Source organism: Grus americana, chromosome 1 (assembly GCF_028858705.1).
Source record: "Grus americana isolate bGruAme1 chromosome 1, bGruAme1.mat, whole genome shotgun sequence".
In the NCBI taxonomy this organism is placed as follows: Eukaryota; Metazoa; Chordata; class Aves; order Gruiformes; family Gruidae; genus Grus; species Grus americana.
The window spans coordinates 67,443,758-67,467,199 of record NC_072852.1 but is presented as its reverse complement, the minus strand read 5'-3'; the positions used below and the strand labels follow the sequence as shown (position 1 = coordinate 67,467,199).

The 23,442-nt window shown below is 46.3% G+C and overlaps 1 protein-coding gene across 3 annotated transcripts; it reads left to right on the top strand.

Moving 5' to 3' along the window:
• The first annotated feature begins 13,989 nt into the window (after positions 1–13,989).
• On the top strand, positions 13,990–23,372 carry ETFBKMT (electron transfer flavoprotein subunit beta lysine methyltransferase). 3 transcript variants are annotated; one of them, XM_054828272.1, is made up of 4 exons: positions 13,990–14,033; positions 16,918–17,362; positions 21,580–21,710; positions 22,457–23,372. In XM_054828272.1, the coding sequence occupies exons 2-4, from the start codon at positions 17,043–17,045 to the stop codon at positions 22,819–22,821; spliced, it is 816 nt and encodes a 271-aa protein (XP_054684247.1). In that variant the 5' UTR covers positions 13,990–14,033; positions 16,918–17,042; the 3' UTR covers positions 22,822–23,372. The 3 variants fall into 3 exon arrangements, with proteins under 3 accessions (XP_054684247.1, XP_054684255.1, XP_054684238.1); XM_054828280.1 differs by lacking the exon at positions 13,990–14,033 and adding an exon at positions 14,052–15,684; XM_054828263.1 differs by lacking the exon at positions 13,990–14,033 and adding an exon at positions 14,052–15,989.
• The last annotated feature ends 70 nt before the right edge of the window (positions 23,373–23,442 follow it).

The following is a 23,442-nucleotide window of genomic DNA, read 5'->3' as shown; positions in this document are numbered from 1 at the left end:
CTGCTGACAGAGGGGGAGGAGGGCTGACGGATGGCTTTTGTGCGGTCGCCATCCCAGCGCCGTGATGGATGTTAATCGTACCACGTTAACTTCTGGGACGAAGAACTATGCTACGTGCGCTCTGCTTCAAAGCAAAAAATCTAAAATGTTTCTTCATTCCCAGTTTATTTAAGATTTGATAACCATTCTGCCGCGTCCTGGAAGAAATCAGTATTATTTTATCCCCGTCGCTAAACCCCCTCCCATTATTATTACCCGATGCCAAAGTACTGGCAGATCCGTTCGGGAGTGGCCCCTACTTTTAAAGGGACGGAGATGGTTCTTTTGAAGTTTTGAGATTTTTCTACCCCAAACTTATGATCTCTGCCTATGTCAGATAATTCTGCCATCTGTATATTTTAAGAAGGTTGTCTGCAGAATTCAATATGCACTTTCATCCTCCTGTGTTTATCCGTTTACCACTCTTGGTACCGGCAGTCTGTAATAATTACAGTCTCATCCTTTGCTTACTGTGGACCCTTATGACCTCTTTCAGTTATCTCTCAGCAGCGTGAGCCGCATTTTTTCTTTCTATGATTTATGTTTGTCCTTATTCAACAAGCGCCTTTGATAAGGAAATGCCTGCGAGGAACTTGATATTTCATCCAGCATTGGTCATTTTTATGGAGGTATGTGGAAGAACCGTCCCTTCCTACCTTGAGGCAACCCAGATCAGCATATCTCTCTCTTCTTCCCTTTGAATTAACAAAGTTTTATGCCCTTTTACTTCTCAGCTTCCTGTAGCACTCTACTGAAAGCAGACAAGAGCTAAACCAATTTCCCCACTTGCCAATATCTGAAAAAAAAAAAAAAAAAAAAAATGAGTCCTCTATTACAATCACCAATTCTGGTGGTTGCAGCACTTGGTATAACAAGCTGAACCTTGCTAGATCCACATAGGAGCTTGCCAGGAGACCAGTTATTTTCTCGACTTTGCACTGACAGCTCAGTTATTTTATTTAGTTTGGTTTGTTTATTAACTTGTATCTATTCGCTTATTCAGCTCTAGGTCGGATGATAAGAGTTAAGACCGTCTCTGACTCTCATTCAAAACTAGTTGCTCTTACTGTAGAGAAGTACTTCTGGAGGCCCAATGGCGTGAGTGTCTCCAGGCAGTCCAAGATACGGGCTTCACCAGCCTCTCTCAAGGCTGTATGAGTTAGGACTCCTTCTAAGATTAATCCAGAATTTAATACAACGGTCCTGACCCTTTTTTCTTGGGCAGCAGGTGGTTCTAGATTGCTTTAGTTTAGGTGTCTTCTGTACAGGATGGTATTTTTTGCTTGAATAAAGTTTGCGCAGACACTTCAATCTCAATAAAATCAGTAATAAGTGCAGCATTAAACACAGGCATGAAGCACAGCACATGAGATTGCACGTATAAAATCTAATAAACCCACTCCTCTTCCTGGAACAGCTGTGAGGTTGAGCTCCTACTCCTCTATGTACAGCTCCCACAGATGCTTTTGTAGGAGTTTCACGGGGGCAGTGATTTCTTCTTCTAAGAAGACAGATCTTCTGGGCAGCATTATCCTAACGAGGCCACCCAACTCCTCAGTGCCAGCAGAACTGGCTGTGCCAAGTGTGTTTGGGGGTCTAGTAGGTCATGTTTTGTCCCTGGATTTTTCTTATCTAAACCCCACCATCTGAGTTGTTCCAGTCTTTCCCTCCAAGCTGGTCTAGCCTTAGACACTACAGGCTGCCTTTGGGTAGCTCTTCTTCACTCATGTTTTTTTCCTCCACCCTGGCTCCCACTCAAAGGAATCAGTAACTTTTAGGAGATTTTAAAAATTCAAGTAAGCTTGAGTGTTGGCTCACTGGATAACACTGTCAATTGTAATTCAAAATTTCAGAGCTCAACTGCAGGATCTTAGTTACTTCAAGACCCTTTTCTTCCTGCCCAGTGGCAATAATTTCCTCCAGGAGGTAGACTGGTTACCATTTACGGCTAATTTTTCTTTTTGTCTTCTTTCACTCTTCAGCTACATTTATTTCAGCACAAAATGGATAGGAACACAACCAAGCCTGTTGTAAGCCAGTTCCTTCTTGTGCCCACCCCATGCTCTGTTGTGCCATGAAGTCTTCCCACATCAGGTGTGCGAGCAAAATGCAATGGCACCTCTCTGCATCACATGCCATTGCCTGATGCACCGCTACCTTACGGTGTACAGCATAGGCATAGGAAAGGACCAAGGAGTTCCCTCAATGTCCATGATTTCCTTTCCTCCATAGTGAGGTCTTTTGCACTACTTTTTTTTCCAGAATCTAGGCATTATTGTCGTCTTTTCAATGTCCAACACCCCCCCCCCCACTGGTCTCCAGTGCCTCTGTAGAGGAGCTGCCTTACTTTAGAGACAGACCAAACACTTCTGCTGTACTTGCAACATCGATTGTTTAAATTTCACATCAGCCACTGGGAGGTTCACAGAGGGGCTGTGGAACTTCTTGCAAGAGCAAGAGGATAATGAAGACGAGCCCCCAAAGCATCATGAACTGCTGCCACATACTCACTAGTCAGCCAAATGCCAGGAAAAAGCATTTGTACAGCCCAGGAGGAGGCAGTGACTGATAGGATTGTGCCATGAGGCACATCTGGGATGATCAGAAGTAACCGGGTGGGATTATGGATATTTTTTCCTTTCATCAACAAAGGGCATTAAAGCTCCACAAGGGGCATGGATGGGCTGGATGTCCCCTATTCAAAGCATACTAACAGTAATCCTGGGGAGATAAGGCTTGTCTCTGGCACAGCGGAGCACAAAGCAGTGTCGGAGCAGTAGGAGCTTCTTACGTGTTCCTCCAAGGAACAGGGATAAGGTAGGATTGAGAATTTCAGATTGGGACAAGCACAAAAAAACTTACTAGCATAGACCAGATCTGTCTGGGACCTTTCGCTTTGATCTGCTCTCCTGTGGCAGCAGCTTCGTCCCATCTCCATCTGGATTGTCACTGGTGCGACACAGCAGGGGAAGGGTTTTGGCTTGGCAGATTTGTGCTTCTTCCTTTGGTACTTGTGTCTTCAATTGCAGTGAATATTTCTCTCAGTATCAAGTTGTTTCAGCTTTTCCTCTCCTTCAAGCCTTTGGTTCTCAGAACCTGTTAGTTTAAACTGGGTCAAATGCTAACAAGCATGTCAGCCCCCCCTGCCCTTAGGATCTGCCATAAGAGATCAGACTACAGCTCTTTGTCCTACTTCTGCAAGGAGCCGATGCTTCGGAGAGGTGGAAAACCCCTGCTATTTAAAGGTTACACCCCTTCTCCTTGCTGTGATGCTGTTGCTTCACTTTTTATTTTCTTCAGCATTCTTCAATGAATTGGAAATCATGCTGCTGCTGATGGATTGCTCAACTCCTTCACAGAGCTCTACAGTTCCCTGTAGAAGATCTTTCACCAGCTGCCAAACCACATTGATTTTTCCATTGAAAGCCTCTCCTGTTTTGCTCCAATATCTATGTGGTCATGAGATCCTGTAGGGTGGAAGAGAAGAAAAACAACTAAGATGCAATATGAATGTTCACAATGCTCAGAAGAACACTTTTCTGCTTTTGGCTGACTTCCAGTTGAGCGGTTCACAGTGCTGTGAGCTACTTCACGAGAAGCTAAGTGCGAATAGTCAGCTGAAGGAAATGGGATAAGGATGGATGGACTGTAAGAACAAAGCAGAGAAGAGCGTATAGCAGAAGTGGGAAGAAAAACAACAACGACAGAAGATTTTATAGCAAGGTTCATAAAGAAAGCAATTTTTATCCTGTGAGCTTATGCAAGAAGACTACTTAAAGCATTGGAAAGGTATTGGCTGCCTTAGGGTTTCAAATCAAATAAACCAGATCACTAGCCATAAGACATAGAGCAAAGAACATTTCCTTCAGCACAATTCATCGTTGCTTAGAAAGCAGATACTGCAGGCACATATTCTAATATTAAATCAAATTATAATACCATTAAAGCAAGTAGCTCATCTTTTATACTGGCTTCATATCTATAAAGATTAAGCTTGAATAAAAGCACATGGCTTTCCTCTGTCGCACTGTGTAATTATTATTCATACAGCAGAATTATAGATAACAAAGTAAAAGATGACTACTGTCCTGCACCTCTGCCATAGGATCTCTGAAGATTCTGTGATTTAAAATTTAAATTCCCTATTGTAGCTCATTGCATTTTATTAATTTCATGTACATCCATCATACACATGTCCTTGCATTGCAAACACATATAGACACATTCCACTCTTATCTGCTTTCAGTGAGGATCCTTGGGGGAAGAGGTTTCACAAGGCAACTGAAATGATTTAATAGCTAATTGCACCTTCTTCCCCCCCTCTCTCCCAGAACTGGCTCTATGTTCCTGCTGCTTCCTTCAAAAAAAATCTGTATTGATCTCCTGGGTGAGTGCATCCAGTTCACCACCAGATCCTACAACATGGGTAAGAACGGACATGGGACAGGATGGTTATCTCTCTTCATTCACGTGGCTGTCATGCTGCAAGCCAGGCTTCACAGCACGCAGGTCAGCCCTCTGCTGAGGGGGCACCTCCTCTTCAGGGCTGGCCTCATCTCCCGTGTTCCAAACCTCCCCTCAGCCTGAATCAGCCTTCTCAGGGGGTCAGATATGGGAGGGGAAGCGGCACTGACACCCCAGCCAGATAGGGCATGGGCTTTGAACATCACCTCAGAAATGACTCCTAGGCAAGTCCAGCAGTTGCTGTGTCCAGTTTCTGGAGGTTTGTGTCCTTTGCCACCCTGCCCTTTCCTCTCCACATATTCAGTGGCACAGAACGGCCAAATCTATGGTGAGTCCTGCCATTTCACTCCACTTCTGTCTTTGATTTTATACTGAGCTTGCGAGATGCGCCTCCTCCTGCCAAGCAACCGATTAGGTGGGCTTTCCTTCCCCGCCTCCCATGAAATCAAAAGTAGGATCGTATGCAACCATTACCTTTTGTATGATTCAGTGCCAAGACCCAGAGGTCAAAGACCACATTTTCCTCAGTGAGGTACGCCTTCTGCTCTTTGCTCGTAGAAGACGCACAGACTGTTCCAGCCGCTACTGAGATAAAACCTAATCAGCAAAGTACGCTGCTTGGATAAATCACTAGCATGTCACACACTAATGGAGGTGTTTGGCTGGGAGCATCAAGCTAAAGCACCCACACAGAGATTTCCATCCATCTCTGACAACATCACTCACTCGCTGCATGACCTTGGCCAAATCGCTCATAGCCTGACTTGCAGAAGCACCAGCCTCCTGGAAATCAGGTCAGCGCACTCCCTGTGCTTCAGCTGCCCCCAGGAAAAGAAAGCAAACGTTGCTTCTCCTCTGCCTGAACATCTGCCAGGCACAAAGCTCTATTGTTGCCAAAGCTGGCCCCAATAGCGTCGCACCGGGAAGCAGATGCACCTCTATGCAGGCAGCAGCCCGGACGCTGAGTCCTTCCAGCCCACGCATCCCAGTGCCATCGTCTGCTGACAGATGCCTTTCACACCAGGCCTGAGATGAGGTGGGTATCCAATGTGGACAGCAAAGCTCTGTTCTCCATTTTGAAATAATTTTTGCTCTCTGCCGAGGGTGTTTGTTTCCCTGCCTCTAAATTCCAGTTCCTCTATTTTCAATGCTCCAGGACCCCGATACCTTACAATCTGTCTGCTTGGGAAAGACCTGAGGAGGTAGAAAAGTCTTGCAACATTATATACCTGCCCATTCGAAGCATGAGAAAAGAAGGGCTGTGGCCATTTTTTTTTTTTAAATAAAAAAAACCAACAACCCAAACAAACCACAAAAACCCACACACACCACTAGAGCTTCATAGGTACATATTGTGGCAAGGAGAAAGGCAGGTGGACATCCTGGTGAGCTGCTTGGACCACGTGCCCGCAGCAATATTGTCTGTGGTGGCAGGGGGTTGGGCACAACTGTGCCAGTGCTCTGTGCTCCCAGATAGCTGATCTCTGGCGCTGGGAAAACTTCCAGAGAAGATGCACTCAAGCTGTCACATCTACCTGAGTAATGGTGTTGTGTTCAAAGCATAGCCACAAATATTTTCCTTTATCTCGATGTCCAAAAATCAGGCAGTCCCATGTCTGCTGATACCAGTGGGAGCATGAACCAACCCTACGTTTTCATACACTCTGGACAAAATCTGTCCATGAACAGCAGGTAAGCTCTTTGTCAAAACGCCTTTGGCCTCCGTACAAATGTAATTAGAGTCTGATTTCAATTCCCCTGATTTCAATTTCCCAACTTCCCTTTGAAACCTTATTCAGTAAGAAGTGCCAGACAGCCTGTATCTACATTACAATGCATCCCAGCACACTTGAAAGCCCAAGGGCGTGCTAAAGAAATCCAAATCCATGGAATCCATAGCCAATATACAACGTGAAGACAGATGAAAAGTATTTCCTGCAATGAATATGCATTGTGAGTTGTTTCCTCATTTAGCAAGGATTGCTGCTTTTCTGCGTGCTCTGTTATAATACGTGTTCATATCATTGCAGCAATGTTATTTTATGAATCTAAAAGCAGTTCTTGCAAATCAAAGCACTGGAAGGTCTATTTCTATTTTCCTACTAGTGTTTTTAGCAGAAGTCTAAACATTTATGTCCAAAGGTTCAGCCATATCTCTCTGTCACTTATTCTTCATGTTCGATAACATCGCATTGCCTTGAAGTACCTGCTGCTTAGGAGACTTACTACTGACGACAGCTAGACTGTAGCTTTTCTGCATTGGCTTACTGCACTCCTGCCTTAGGTTAGAAATACTGGAAATCAGCTCTGAACTCACATCAAACAAGGACAGAGATCAAAGCAATTTGCTTCTCCTTGAGGATCACATTTCTTGGCGACTTCCTTGCAAACCAATAGCCACAATTTATTTAAGCCTGGATCCATGCTGGGTGATTCCAGCAGTTCCCATCAGGCAGGGAGGTGGGAGCTTTTGACACCGTCTGATGTGTCAAAGGGCTACCTCAGCACCTCCCTCCAGGCCAAAACGCAATCCCAGGAAACAGTATTTCCAAGGCTAAACCAGAGTCATTGGCTTCCTAGCGCTCAGCACTACCAGGTAAGGGTGGAGGCAAGAGAGCAGCAGCAGTCTTTGGTGCCAGGCATTGTCAGTGTGTCCAGCTGCTCCAACTCTGATGTCTGCCCATGGGTGGGGGTCAGGATCGGGCCCAGCAAGAGGAACCAGGCTGGGAATGCAACCCCAGGATGGCTGTGAGGAGGGGTTGGCTCAGTTGAGTCCACAGACAGGCAGGGCAGGGCTGTAGGGAGCTGGAGACCAGCCCTGCTGTGACATTGCTGGGCCAGGGACTGACAGCCCCAGGGGTGCTGAAATGGGGTCCTGGGCTGTGGGCAGTGGGGGAAGCCCCAGGGGATGGGCAGGGCCAGTAAGACCCATTAGTGCCCTGAAAGCCCTGACAGCACATACAGAGAGATACACTGACTGCAGCTGTGGAAGTGCTTAGTTTCTTGTTTGGAAGATGACAGAGCCTGTCTGCTCTGTCATCCTTGGGCCATGTATTCAGACTAAGGACTAGCCTGCCTGCAGATCCTCCTGCCCTGGCTCCCCCAGAGCCGGTTCATGGTGCTGCAGCCAAAGACTGGTGCTGCAGGGTCACAGTGACACTGCTACTTCCACTCAAGCTGGATGCAGCTGCTTGCACGAAGCCTGATGCCTCAGCTGATAAAACCCAAAACACAAGATCACACAGCGCAGGGTTGGGGGTCTCTCGGGCTGCCTTTACCATTAGGAGCCCTGGGGCTGTGACAAGGAGGCATCCAAGCAGCTCTGCGTGCAACCTGCCCAGCCCTGTGGGTAACAGGTCCAGCTGGAAGCGAGCCCGCTCCCACCAAGCCACTTTGGTGTTGTTGCACCATGTCCTCTGCTGTGGTGAATGAAGCTGCGGTATGCCGCCAACGCACAGAGCCAGCTTGGAGAAGCTTGAAATGCACAAAGATGTTATACATGGGCTAACGTCAGTTTAAGCTGTTCTGTAAGCAAACCCCATGGATCTTGTCATCTGTGTATTTGTAACCTGTTGATACAAACACAACAGAGTTACCTGTATCCTAAAGAAGAGGTGTGCCAAACACCCCTGCATGTTGCATAAATATGGATGGGAGAGTGAGCAGAACCAACACTTTGTAGGATACCACTGAAAATTGATAAGAGGTCCAAAGACTGAGTCCTTTTCCAGCCCCTTGTGACCTTCCCATGCCGCCATGTGCATAAATAGTAGCTATTCTGTCCTTGGTCACATTGAACTTAAGCTCTAGCCTGTTCATCATGCAAAGGAGCTGGCTGGTGTTGCAGGGGAACTGTGTTTCCATTCCTCTGAGCATCCTTGCAGTGATATCACTTGTTTTCCACGTCCTCTGGATACTAGTGCAAAATAGTGAAGAGCTGAGGTCCTGACATAGCATGACCCTGACTCACAACTATGCTGCTTGAGGACCCCGAAACCCTCCCAAGATGCAATAGCAAACATCAGCCAAAAGAGGAGGCATATTGTATCAGGTCCTTGGCAAACAGCTTCCTCCAGGAGCTCTAGAGAGTAAGCACCACCTGTCTGTCTTGTGTCCATCTCAGATATCCATCCTTTCCTTTGTCCCCAAGTCCCTGGAAGAGTCCAAATGTTTGGCAGACTACCATGTAGAAGGCAAAAGGAAGAGTTCAGACGGTGCCAGGCCCTGAGAACCAGTGGGAAACTACAAAATTTGAATTACAAAGTTAACCAGCTGCTGTGAGCTGACGCAACTCCTTGAAAACTTGATTTGCTTACCCTATCCCTGGCACCAATGGCCATAAGCACGATCCTTAAAATCAGATTACCAAACATACTATGGATTCAGGCTTTATTTCTGGAGCAAGCTAGAGCAATTGCTCTACCTGGAGAAAAAGAGAAGGAATTAGTCATAGGTTTAAACACGGCAGTGAATCCAGCCTACCTGGCAACAAGGAGAGCTAAGCTTGGGAAGCATCGTTTGCATTAGGGCCCCAACTGGTGGTCATATTCTCATGGTCCAGACTAAGTGTTGCCTTAGCTCTGTTGTTTGACGTTGTTTCTGCCTATCTAGGAAAAGCTACCGTCTCATAAGTGCATTGAAGTCATGAGACTTGTGTTACTGCCTTTGGTACATCACACGTGGTGGGGACGTGGTACAAAGCCATGCAGGGAAGGCAGACAGGATGGGTTTTCCTGTCATAGGAAGTCAGGAGGGATGAGGATACAGAGAATGTCTTCGTTTCATTCATGAAAACTTAGGCAGCTACAAGTTGTCTGGAGACCAGACTGGAGAAGCTCCATAGTGCCTAAGCCCTTTCCCTGGCTACCCATTTTCACTCAGCTTCCATTGTTTTCCTCTCTCAGGGCTTTGCAGGAAAGCACCAAAAAAACCCCAAAACAACAACAAAAAACCCCAAATAAACACTGTGACACCAGGCACAGGCATTGCTCAGCTCTATTTACAGTCCTTCCTTCCCCCTGCAACTGCATCTCACCTTGGGCTGGCCCCAGAGCTAGCCCGGACCTTGGGGATACCTAAAAGCTTCCTGCATACCGCTGTGACCCCAAACCTCTGCCAACTCAAAATAGGACACTGGCATCCAGAAAGCTATTACAGATGAGCACAGTAGCATCACAAGAGTACAAAGATTACAACAGAGATAGTTCAGTTCATGGAAGACTGAAGGGAGCTACGTACAAAGCTCACTGCAAACTGCCCCCCCCACCTCTTCCCGTGTGCTAGTAGAGGTAGCTGTATCACCAGAAGTGGGGGCTGCTTCCTCTTAGCTGCTGCCTGTGTTGCAATCTTCTTGCCCTGCAACTAAAACCACCAGAGCACCTGTTTTTACAGGACACATCTCTGGACATGTTCACCAGGCTAGACTGCTTTCTGTCTAATTTTCTTCTACAGTGAAGTTTCACTCACGCTAGCTGATTGTCACAAAATATTGCTGGGACCTGAAACTCAGGAGCCCAAGTATCATTACTTTAGGAGATATATGGGACCTAAAGTCCCAGTATTTCAAGGACACTTCAGCTGTTCAAAAACAAGGCTTAAAAATACATATCCTCTAGTTTTAACATCAAAACAAGCATCCAAACAATACCCACAAAGAAGCACAAACCATCAGAGCCTGTGCACCTTTCCAGGTTTTACACTACAAAAATGCTCCCATGTCTGATTATGTGTTAAAATGAGCAGCCAGCTGAGGCAAAACTCACTTTAACTATACATACAGATAAAGACAAAAATCAAGAATGATCTCAGAAACAGTAATTTTCAACTTCTTGGTCTTACCATCAAAGCTTTTGCAGAATCTCCTCATGTAGAAAAGACTCAGTCTACATTGGCACAAGGGTCAGCTTAATACAGCTTTTCCTCATTACACACCCCCACACCAACAAAACAAAACAAAACAAAAAAAAAAGGAAAGAAAAAAGCCACACCTTGTAGATTCCCCTTCTTCCATCCCCTGCCAGACGGTACTTGATGCCTTCACCTCTGCCAGCTGCTGTTCCTTCCTAACCTAATGCAGCTGGCAAGGCAGGGGGGAAAAGTAATCTTATGAAAAACACATCTAATGCTTTTGGGACATATTACAGGTAATGTGTTATTTTTGTTATGTTTGGATATCTGTTCTTCAGCTGCTAAAGATGTGCTGTGATTCTGAAATGAGAAGGTGTGGATTGTAGCTGAAGGCACAACAGAATAATTGAATTGCCTTTCCCTTACCTAGCCTGAGCTCTCATCTTCAATTTTAGCTATGAGCTAATGCACCAGCTACATTTTGATAATGACTCGCTTCCATAGCCTCTGGGTAACCACAAATTGATCCTGATGTGCAAAACCCCTGGCTGTTGGTATTGAGTTGTTGGGATGCTTTGTAGAAATCAACAGCTCTCTGAGGCCATCCATCCATCCATCTTCCCTTCCGTGAATTTGCACCGAGGTCCTTTCGCTGCAGCAAACTGTGGCAGCTGGTCTTGCAAAAAAACAAAGTCTGGAAATAGGTGCTGTAGCAGCTAGAAGAGAAGGAATGAATTTGGGTGATCGCCTGGCTGCTGAACTGCAGGCCTGCCTTCCTTTGGGTCTAACCTTTGTGTCTATGAAGATTCATGAGTCGTGGGCTGGTTAATGTGAAGGAAGCTCCTCTCTGCCTTCCCCTTCTCTCTGTCCTTGTGCAGTTCCGTTTCTTTGTTGTTAATTGGCTCAAACAAGATTTCCCCCGAGACTTGGGCAGTTGTATCATCAGCCAGTAATCCACTAATTCCCTTGGACACGCAGGAGTCCCTCGTGTGCTGCTCTACCGCTGCATTTTGCAAGTCTTGCACTCCTCCATGATACACCAAATCGATGTTATCTTGCAGTCAAAGACGTCCTTGTCCTCAGAGCAAATTCCAGCACAGTTATGGTAGTTGGCTGCACAGTATACCGTATGTTTGAGCAGCAGAAATTCTCAAGATGTCACCATCTAAAGCAAAAAGCCTTTGGAAATGAAACATTTGTTCTCACAGGGGACAGGCTTTGAAACTTTGCTGAAGTAATCAGCACAAAGCATGTCCTGAAAATGGTTTATCTAGACTTTCACAGGAGGGATGGCAGCTGTCATTGGTATCAGAGCTTTCTTATGTCATGCTACGAGTCTATACAATAAGAACTAAATATTTGTAGTTAAATAAGAAAGAGTGGATTTCTGGTTTTAACATCCCAGCCAATGTTACTGGGAAGCAAGGACTTCACCCCTCCTTTTTTACCTACGCAAGCCCTAAGCTGGGAGCAGCCAGGGAACATTTTTTTTTACTGTCTCAGCTTGGTGTTGGTCTGTATTAGACAGCAGTGACTTCACCGAGGTTCACATCATGAGTAATATCATATAGCAACGGTTTAGAAAAACTAGACCTGAGAAGTTACTTGTTAAAATACCCAATCAAAGAGGCTGAAGATCCAAGCGAAAAAGCTTTCCTGTCAGATTTCTCTAAGAACCTTCTCAGACATAAAATAAAACGTGCAAGGCAGAGGTGTATCATCACCTGTCAATATGCTTAAAGCTGTTACCACATCTTACATGGCATCCTGAGCTGATGTTGATGATGATTTTCCTGTTACATTACCAAGTTCTTTATTCCTAGCATGGTGGTGAGTATCTAGAGGGCACAAAGACCTGTGTCCTGAACCGCACATTTTATGCATAGTTTTGGGTATTATGAGTGTTTTCAATGTCTCCCTCCTTGGAGAGGATCAGCAAGTGCTGCTGAAAGACCCAAGACCTTTGAAACGTCATGGTTCACCTAAGAGCTCCAAGAAATAACATCCTTCCTCAGCCTAAACCACAAAGGTGCACGTTTTTATAAATTTTGGGGATCATTTCCAAAAAGACTGAGCATAAGTCCTGCTTTACAAGAGTAAAAGGCACGCAACTATCCCTGTAGCTTAACGTGTCAGGTGGACACCAGCTTCTCTCTGGGTCCTGGCCTCCCCAGAGTGCATGGCCTCCATCCTGGCCTCTCTGCAGCCCAGCATGGAGGGGCCACCTTCTCTGGGGACACTGAGGATCACCTACGTTTAAAGAAAAGGTCCTGCTTTGTAAGCCGCTTTCACACCCTGGAGAGCACGTTTTAATTGTACTAAGCCAGCGGATCGCTAGATGGCCTCATAACCTCAGTGATTTGGGCAGATCCAGGTTTAGGCGGTATAATCGCTGGATTTATTTTTAAAAACCTGGCACCCAAAGCGCTGCAGGACTTAAGATCATCACCTCAGGCAATGCACAAGAGCCTTTTCAAAACACAGCATGTGAAATTTGGGACACTTTGTACCACAGGGAAGCTAGAGAAAACCATGTTTGTCACTCTTGTTGTCGGAAGCTGCTTCTATTCCCTAAATCCCAGCAGATGGGACGGGAGATGGGGCAGAGACCTGGTGGGAGCTGTTGCAGAGCCACTAATCAACGCAGCAAAACCATCCCCTGCAGGAATGATGGCCGTGGGACTGCAGCAGCGGACCAGCCAGCCGGGAATCTGGGAACCATCCCCGGCCCCGGCCCCGGCCCTGGGGCTTGGCCCTGGCCTACCTGGGAGGGAGGCCAGCCCCGTCTGGGGGGATCACTTGCTGGAGAACAGCGGCTGGGGAAGAGGGGAGACGCAGGAGGGTTTGGTTCCTTGTCCTGCCACCAGCAAGTCACAGCCATTGCCTGGTGAAAATGCACATGGCGGCCTCAGAGGAAACACCACTGTTTGTAGGTTGTCAGACAGTGACAGCAGAGCTATGGCCTCCCCAGTTACGACAACAAAATAGTGTTTCAAGGGAATACTCCTCCTCATGTCCACACTGGAGAGAGTTTGGGGAGGAGAGAAGCAAAGGGACCGTTAGAGCAGCAGAAATACGTGGGGAAGAGGAACAGGCAGACGGCAAGACAGAGGTTCAGGTTGCCGGAGGAACAGACCGGGCACTGGGGTGCTGGCTGGCCGGGCTTTCCGTGGCCAGTACCTTCAGTCGCTGTTACAGAGAGATTGGGAAACCCTGGTTAGGCCACACCACGTTTGACAATGGCTTTGATCTTATGTACAAAGGAAGAAAAAAAAAAAAATCTCATTTTCACTGCTGTCAAATTGAGATATGTGTTATTACTCTTTTTCCCATGTGGATTTTTATTAACTTTTTAAAATACAGAGCTAGTTTACATTGACACAAGTATTTTAAAAAATATTTTACATGAAGAAGGCGCAGAGCAAGCACATGACACCGATCAGCGATCTGGATTTAGAGAGGCGCAGGCCCAGGCCCGGGCCGCTGCCCCGAAGCGCTGCGGTGTGTAAGAAACCATCCCCGAACACCACCGCGGCTTCCCCGCCCACAGCCGGGCCCGAGCCCGCACGCTCCGCGGCGCTGCCGCTTTAAGGGTGGGCGGGGAGCCCGGCCCGGCCCGCCCCCGCGCAGCGCGGCGGGGCGGAGCGAAGCGAAGCGGCGGCGGCGGCGGTGGGGAGCAGCAGGTGGGTGTGGGCTGGGCGCTCCCCGGCCCCGGTCCCACCCCGGCGGGGGGCGGTGCGGCCGGGCGGGGGCGGGTGGCCCGGCCGGGCCCGGCGGAGCGGCGGGCGCAGCGGCTCGGCTCGGCTCGACTCGACGCGACTTTACTCGGCGCGGCCAGGCCAGGCCAGGCCTGCGCGGGGCGGCCGGGCCGGCCCAGGCGGTGGCGATGGCCCAGGTGCCGGCCTTCTCCTTGCCGGCGCGCTGCTGGGGCTGTCTCTGCCCCCCGGAGGCTTAGCGGCAGCTTTGCAGAGGGGTGCCCGTCCCGGGGTGATAACCCGGGGGTGTCCGGATGGAAGCGGTGACTGTCCCGGTGGCTACCCGGGGTGCAGGCCGGTCGTTCGCGGCCGCAGGGCTGGGTGACAGCGTGCGATCTGCCTCCCCCGCTGGGGCGGGCAGCCTTTGGTCTCGGTCAGCTCTGCCTTCCTCCGGTGGGAAACGTGCGGTCGGTGTGGTTATGCTTTGAAAGGCACCTGCTGCTTTGAAAAAAAAAAAAAAAAAGCGGCTTAAATTGCAGAGCAATTGGGGTTTGGTGGGTTTTGCTTGATTTTATCCCTTTTTCCACGCTCTGTTCTTCCACTGATTTAATTCCCAATAAGATGGGAGGGCCAGGAGTGTCAAACGCAGGGATAGCTATCCTGACGCCTTCCTGCGCTAAACGCTTAAGCTCGTTTTGGCATTTTGAGCACAGAGCTCTTGGCAGACGTTTCTCTACTGACAATCAATTTAAAAAGAGTAACCGTCACGACAGGCAATGCAAAATATATGCTACTGATTCTCAGCCCTGCTAATCTGCAGCAATTCATGGGGAAAAACCAGCATACACATTAGCTGCCAAGATTTATATCTCTGATTGATTTCAGTTAACTTCATGCTTCCCTTAGGCAGATGAGGATTATATAGTTCTGCCTTCAAGAAGGAAGGCATTCGTTAATTGCAGTCATTAATTACATGGACTCTGCTGAATGGCATTCTCAAATGTGGAAAAATGCAAAATGTTCAGTCACATGTATTTATTGGTAGTAAAAATACAAAGTCTTTAGCCAACAATTTAAACAAAGATGTAACCGGACTATCGGCCTAAATAGCAAAGTGTTACAGGAGGGAAGTTCACAGCATAATATTTTAGTAAGCCATCAAACTAAACCCAGTACCTAAAGCAGAGGCCAGCGTGCAGCAAAAATGCCACTAAACACATAGGAACTTTTATTAAAGACAGACAAATAAAAACTGAAGTTATGAAATACGAATTGTTAAGACTGTTTTATTAGCATATCTTTGCTGTTGTCCCTTTGTCTGGGTTTTGGGTGTTTTTTTGTTTTGTTTCGTGTTTTTTTTTTTTAAGGACAACCTGCACAGGTCTAGATAGTGAAGCTGGCCACAATTCTTCTGTTGTAAAAAAATTGGCAGGTGTGGGCTGAAGCTGATTTTCTTCATGCATCATTCTGCTTTTTCATGAAAACCACTGCAAAAGAGAGAAGACAATCACAAAAGAAAGAGTGCAGTTTCTCTTGAGTCTCTTTGTCCATGCAGTCTTGCTGTTGTGGAAGCACAGGCCTTAAATGCTTCTCTGGTCATCACCTTAGGGGGAGGTTCAAAAGCTGTGCCCTGAAGCAAGTAAGTCTGAGTTGCTGAAAAGAAATTAGCAAGATGAGAAAGGAAAAAAGATATGGAAATATTAAAAGATGGATGAAGGAGATCTGAGCAGGAAGGCAGGAAAAGAGTTGCTGTCTCTTCAGGCCACTGCTTGGTAAGGGTAGTCGCAGAGTCAGCATAAGAAAGACCCAGGGTCTGCAGGAGATGGTCGGTGAGGAGAGTACAGTGATGGTGATGAAGTGCTGAGAGGCTCTTCGTCATTTGCCGCTCATCTGAGTGCTGTGGCTGTCCATTCTCCGGATCCTTAAATGAGTCTAAACTCTGAGGTACCTATCTTCTATTCTCCTTTTCTTCACTGCTTGTGACCTGAAAACTGGCCTTGAGTGGTGTCAGAAGGCCTTTGAGCGTGAGCTCACCTGGTCTGAATGTCTCACATTTTAAAAACTTTTTTTTTTTTTTTTAAATATGTTGGATTCAGTTTCTCTCTCTTTAGGCAGTTTGGAGCATATTTAAATAGTTTCTCACAGGGAGTGGGCTACAGTGACTGAGGTCTCTGTTCTTCTACAGCTGAGAGCGTCCACATGACATTATTGCACCATAAGACTATCCAATCCTTTAAAATATAGACGGAAATGCAACAAACTGGGAGTATTCTGATTAAGATCAGTTCTTGGGGATTTTATTTTTTTCATTTTGGAGCTGACAGCCTGACAAATCTGAGGGAGAAAGGGGAAAGTCTTTTGAAGTAATCCTTTAATTGCTTGCCTTTAAAAAGATGCTTTCATATAAAAGACTCATCACCATTATAAAACTTGTAATTAATGGCGTCTCTCAAACAACCTACTGATAACCTTTGCTATGTCCGTAGGCCCTGCAATGCCAGAGCCCTGCTGCAAAATCGTAAGATTCAATGGAAGAACCTTACATGGGAGTAGATTGCTGTGTGTATATCTTCAAGGCAGAGAGAGGGAGATGTTAGAAGGCTGTACATTTAATTTTTAGCTCTATCAGCTGTCCTGCTAACTGGTTGTTTCTCACTGGATATGTTTCTAGCACTGTCCTGAATCAGCCTCTTGATAGCTTTGTCCTTACAAAGGACATCCAACTTCTTTCAGACTTCAGAGGCTCTTTGGGCAGGGGCAAGGCACGCATTCACGATCACACCACAGCACGTCGACCTCCTAAAGCCCTGGTGGGGCATAGCCTTGAAGTCACTGAAGAAACATCACTTACATAGCACTGTTCTCTTTTCAGGAATTGTCATCCATCACTATGAAAAACAACATCCTGTGAATTTGTTTCAAGCTTTCTGCCTCATCATCTGCTTCAGATAAGCTGTGCTCCAAGCTCTCCTGGGGAGGGTTTGTCCTCAGGGAGACATGGCCTTCTGCGGCTGGAAGCGGCTCCTCCTCGTGGGCAGGCAGAACACCTTTGCCAAGGCTTGGAGGAGCAGGAGGGGAGGCCCCTCTCTGCGCTGGAAGCGCTGCTGCCATTGGAGCGCCGGCAAGTCTCTGGACCCCGAGGTGAGAGCGTTTCTGGAGGAGAACACGGAGGTCACCAGCAGCGGGCACCTCACGCCAGAGATACGACTGCGCCTCCTCACCCCTCGCTGCAGGTTCTGGAGGGAAAAACCTGACCTGTGGCCGTATGGGGACCCGTTCTGGGCAATTTACTGGCCAGGAGGCCAAGCCCTCTCCAGGTACGTGGCATACCTCACCGAAGTTGCTAAGTCCGATCTGCTGTAGGCCAGGATGTCAGACCTGGCTCTGCTTGTAGCAATTCCTAGTGATGTGTATTTGCCTTGTATGAGAGTGCGTTATCCATACTCCTCTCTGCTTATACAGGAGAGGCGCAATCTCTGCTGGTTGGCAGTGAAGTTTCAACACCTGCTGTATATAGAATAACTTACGGCTCTTCAGTTGAAATCTGTTGTCTGCAGTGGCGATGCATGTGTTGACAACAGGGCTGAATTTGGATCTGTGGAAAGGGCTGTGCGGTTGCCATCAAAACCTAGCGAGGTGTTTAATTCTGTCACACGTCGTCGCTCCAAACAGGAGGATTGCTATTTTGTTGTAACACGTGGGTTACTGGTTTTTGGGGTTTTTTTTGTAGGACACAGACAGGAGTGTGGATGTGTGTCTGGTCTGTTGAAAAAAGCAGGTTTATGCTGATACACTTGGAGTGCTGGTTGGCCTGAATCACTCTCCTCATTCAGGATTTCAGCAGCCTTATTGTCAAGCCTTATCATGACTGTCTTTTAGTCACGTCAGAAGCCACATTTTGATTTTGGCTACTTACTGTCAAAATGTTTTTAATGTTCCTGATTCCAAGGAACTAGTTTGAGTTCTTTTATTCTGTACAATCAAATCTCTCACTTTGAACAGCAGAAAAAGTTTGTCATTGTTACAGCAAAGAACAGGCTGTCAGACATTCCTCACATAGATGAAACGGAAGGATCTGAATTGGGGCTTTGCTATTTTTCTGCAAGAAAGCATAAATAGGAAGGCGTTTTTGACCAGGAAAAAGATGAATCTTACAGTTAAATTGCAAGTTGATTAGCCTGCCATGTAGATGAACTGGAGTGCTCCTAAACATTGCGTAATTAAAGTGGGTAAGGTCATCTCTACGTTCTGTTATCCTATGATTCATATGCCCAGATATTTGGGTAGCAATAATAATTATCTGGCATTTCACCACTTTATTGACTTATTGTCTGTGCACTTCTTTGATGTATTGGTGTTGTGGTTTTACCCCAGCCGGCAGCTGAGCACCACGCAGCCGCTCACTCGCTCCCCCCACAGCAGGATGGGGGAGAGAATTGGAAAAGTTTAAGTGAGAAAACTCGTGGGTTGAGATAAAGACAGTTTAACAGGTAAAGCAAAAGCCATGCACACAAGCAGAGCAAACCAAGGAATTCATTCCCCACTTCCCATGGGCAGGCAGGTGTTCAGCCATCCCCAGGAAAGCAGGGCTCCATCACGCCTAACGGTTACTTGGGAAGACAAACGCCATTGCTCCGAATGTTGCCGCCCCCCCCCCCCCCTTCCCCCAAGCTCCTTATAAACTGAGCATGACGTCATATGGTATGGAATATCCCTTTGGTCAGTTTGGGTCACCTGTCCTGTCTGTGTCTCCTCCCAACTTCTTGTGCACCCCCAGCGATCCCGCTGGCAGGGCAGTGCAAGAAGCAGAAAAGGCCTTGGCCCCGTGTAAACACTGCTCAACAATACCTCCATAGAACAAAAACATCTCTATATTATCAACACTGTCTCCAGCACAAATCCAAAACATCCCCACACTAGCTACTATGAAGAAAATCAACCCTCTCAGCTGAAACCAGGACAACTGGGAATGTCAGAAGTTAGCTGTGTAATCTGGAAAAGTAAAAAGAAAAAGGGAGCATGAAAACTTGCTGCTTCTGTTTAACTGTGCTCATTCCACAACGTCAGGAGTCTCCCATTTCAAGCTATTCCTCTTGGTGTAACCTAGGATACCTTGTTAATGCAGCATGGCAGACAGCAGTCTCCGACAGCAGCGCAATGCGCTGTGTGCGTGCCAGGGGATAGGGTTGGTTCCAGCTGTCCTGAGTCACCATAATCATTAGCGGTAACTTGAGAACCCCTCAGCTGCAAACAAGGCATTTGCAGTGTTAGGCTGGATCATGCTCTGCACAAGTTACCATTGGAAAGTCATTGCAAATCCCCGTATAGCCTCTAGAAAGGGGAGCGCTTTCTGTGGAGGTCCCATCCCTGTCCTCCACCTTGTTGGTAAACCTGGGCTGTCCTTAGAGGAGCAATGGCCTCCGGGGGAGTGCTGCCAAGCAGCTGAGTTGCTGAGCCTCTGCACAAAGGTCCTGCCTGGATGCCCTCAGAAAAAGAGCATCTGTAGACCTTCAGAGTAGCAAGTAATACTGTGGTAACAGTGTAATACACTGGGTAACAGACCTCATAGGAGGAGGTGATTTTCTTTTGCACTGAGCCAGTTTCACTCATTGGATTCATAACCACGTACTCAAAAGCACCAAACTGTGCGTGTCCGGGCTGTCTGGTAGGATGCCTTGTGATGACATGTAGGACAGGAGGCATGGGATGTCAGGCCTTCCTCACGTCTCCTGCATTCCTGATCTTGGTGATTTGTATCTTCAGTCCTGGTCTTGACCTTCCTGCTATCATCACTTAATGGCTTGAACTGTTTAGTTTGAGGATAGGTTGTCTTTCGTTCTCCCAGTCTGGGCTCCTAGAAATCTGTAGAGGTGTGCTGGGATTGAGGTACCGTTAACACTTGATGCTCTTGTTAGGCCTCCTCCTGCCATTCCTGTTGGTGCTTTTGGGCCCAGACATTTCCATTCATCCATTTGCCATTTACACCAATCTTAACATTTCCATTACAGTTCTCTGCACTGGAACCCACCTGCAAAAGCTGTGCTTACCGGTAGCCCTGCGTGAAGAGTCAGCCATCACCCTTGTCGTGGTTTAACCTGGCAGGCAGCTAAAACCACCACACAGCTGGTCGCTCGCTCCCCCCCCCCGCCCCCCAGTGGGATGGGGGAGAGAATCGAAAAGGAAAAGGTAAAACTTGTGGGTTGAGATAAAGACAGTTTAATAGGATAGAAAAGGAAGAGAATAGTAAATGAATATACAAAACAAGTAATGCACAGCACAATTGCTCACCACTCAGAACAGATGCTCAGCCAGTTCCTGAGCTGCACTGCCTCCTGGCCAACCCCCCCAGTTACATACTGAGCATGATGCCACATGGTATGGGATATCCCTGTGGCCAGTTTGGGTCAGCTGTCCTGGCTGTGTCCCCTCCCAGCTTCTTGGGTGCCCCCCGCCTTCTCATTGGCAGGGCAGTATGAGAAGCTGACAAGCCCTCGATTGCTTGGCAACAACCACAACATCAGTGTGTTATCAACATCATTCTCATCCTAAATCCATAACCCAGCACTATACCAGCTGCTAGGAAGAAAATTAACTCTATCCCAGCTGAAACCAGGACAACCCTCGATGCCAGAAGACAACTTAAATGTAGACTCCTTTCTGGTTGCTACTTTAACAGAAGATATGGCAATTGGTAGTAAATTTATGGCAAATTGCAGTAATTTATGTCACCTATGGCTCTCCCTCCTGTCACTTAGGGCCTTCTCCTTTGCAGAAGATTGAATTTTAAGGCAATTGTTAAAGTTGTGAACCCTCAGTAATGGCTATATGATTCATAGTGTTTAACAATAAGCGCTGCTTGCCTTCTGTCAGTTCTTCTTCATTTCCAGCCTAGAGGTTTTTGCTTGCCGATTCCTCTTGGCAGGTGTCAGCAACTAGATGAAGATACTCTTTCTGCTCACCACTGCTCTGTTCTCATTTTCTTGTTGCTACTCAGGAACAACATTAAGCAGACTATACAGCTGCACAGCTCAAGAAAAGAAAGAGGAGAAGTTCCTCTTCTTCCAAGCAGTTGCATAAGCAGTATTTTAGGGCAATGGGTAGGCCTTGTCTTTTGATGGGCACAGTATTCACTGCAAATACATTTTCATGTTCCTTTAGTCAGATTGCTTTTAATTTCTACAAATCCTTGCTTGCCTGTGTTTCTGATGCCAAGCATTTTGGTCACCTTGTTGTTTGTGTCCATTTATTAGATAAGCTCACCTGTCAGAGAAGGAGCTGACTGAAATAAAATGTTGCTTCCTTGGCTGGATTTCTTTTTGTTTGTGGGGGGGGACGACACTAAGGGAGAAAGACGATGGTTCTTGACTTTTATTATCAGCAGAGACAAATAAGGAGCTATGTACCAGCTGCACGTGTGGAAGTGTTTTTAAGATACCATGCTTCATTACATATGACAAGAACACTTATGCAGTGTAATGCAAAACTGAGAAATTTGCACAATCTTGTTCATTGCTTTAACAGTTTTTCTTTTCAGGTATATTTTAGATAATCCACATGTTGTTAAAGGACGTTCGGTTTTGGATCTTGGAAGTGGATGTGGAGCAACAGCAATAGCTGCTGTGATGAGCGGTGCATCACACGTCCTTGCCAATGACATTGACCCTAGTAAGGCCTTTTTTTTTTTTTTAATCTTTGTGTAAAGATATTTATTAATTTTTAAAGCACGTTTAACACAGCCTTGACTTGGCTCCATTTGGGAGAAGTTCAGGTTCCAAACAGAGTTCTAAGAATGCTAAAAAGATGAATGGATTTTGCCAGTATTATAAGCTGGGTTGTACCAGTCTCTCTTGCACCAAGTATATCTCCATAGCTCCTCAGAATGGACAAACAGCAAAGTTTCTATCGAGAGTTGCCTACGCACCATCGTGGCTGGTTTGGAAAAGAACTCTAAGCGCAGGAGGCAAGTTGGCTTCTCTGTAGGACTGTAGCATTTTCCTGCACCTTCATATGTTGGGGCCTAGATTTTGCCTTTTTCCCCCAGACTTTGTTTTCCCATAATTGACTTATGAATTCAGTGTATTCATAATTTAATTACTCATTGGTTAGGGAGGAAGTATAGCCCTAGATTAAGGCAGTTGGATATTCTGGTTTGATTCTGTGATTGGTTGCCATTGGTATCTGTTCCAGGAATAGTTCTTCCCTGTGTCCTGGTGCAACAAGGATAAAATTCCATCACTTTATGCCAGATTTTGACTCATAATGAAAACTGTGGAAGTCTGTAGCTAAGATAAACAAAAACATTTAAGAGATGCAATTGAAAGATGTGTCAAGGAAATTTGTAAGGGGGGTGTGTGTGTGAGAATGGCAGAATCCCAAACCATAACTTTCATTTTACTTGGGATTTTCTTCAGTTGCAGGAACAGCAATGATCTTGAACTGTGAACTGAACCACCTGAATCCCTTCCCCATCATCATTAAGAACATCATTAATTCAGAGGCTGGCAACTGGGACCTCATTGTTCTAGGAGATATGTTTTATGATGAACAACTTGCTGATGATCTGCATCACTGGCTGAGGAAATGCATCAGGATTCAGCAAACTGAAGTGCTGATTGGTGACCCTGGCAGGTATCAGTTTTTAAGTCACAGCATTCGCAGTCAATTGCACAAAGTTATAGAATATTCACTTCCTGAGTACACTAGACAAGAAAACAATGGATTAACATCAAGTATCGTCTGGAGTTATCAGCCCTCAAATAGCTCAGAAAACTGTTGAAGCTGGCTTTGTAATGAATTTTGTCTCATTGGTTGGCTTTTTTTTTTAAGTATGTAATATGAAAATAGGAATTAAACTTGGAACATACCTGTTGATGCAAAGGAGATTACTGTACCTTCACAGTACTGATTTCAGTCATACTGAGGCTTTTGCTCCATTTGAGGTAAAAACTACATGCAAACTGTATTCAAAGGGCCCTGCACTGAAGTGCAAATCCAAAGACAGGTTACACATAAGAGTTTGCATGCTTGATGTTTTTAAAGTATATTCATGTCTTACTCTCCAACACTATTGTGAAATGTTCTGGACATCCAGCATACTGCTGTGGGGAGAAGGTGGTGGCTGAAAGATTACTGCACTGCTTTCACAGACTTTTGCAGCTTATTTATAGAGAAAATTACTGCTGTCCTTCATAAAACTCTCCGCTAGAATATTAGGTCATACTATGCTCAACTTAAAGTGCCTTGTTCTTTTTCTGGGTATCTCTTCTGAATGTCAAAGTAACTAATTTCAATCTCCCCCTTCCCCTCTATAATAAAAACTTACTCTTCCTTGAAGCTGCCAGAGTGATTATTTAGGAGTTGCACACAATATTCTTCTTGAACTCTAGCCAAAGTAAAA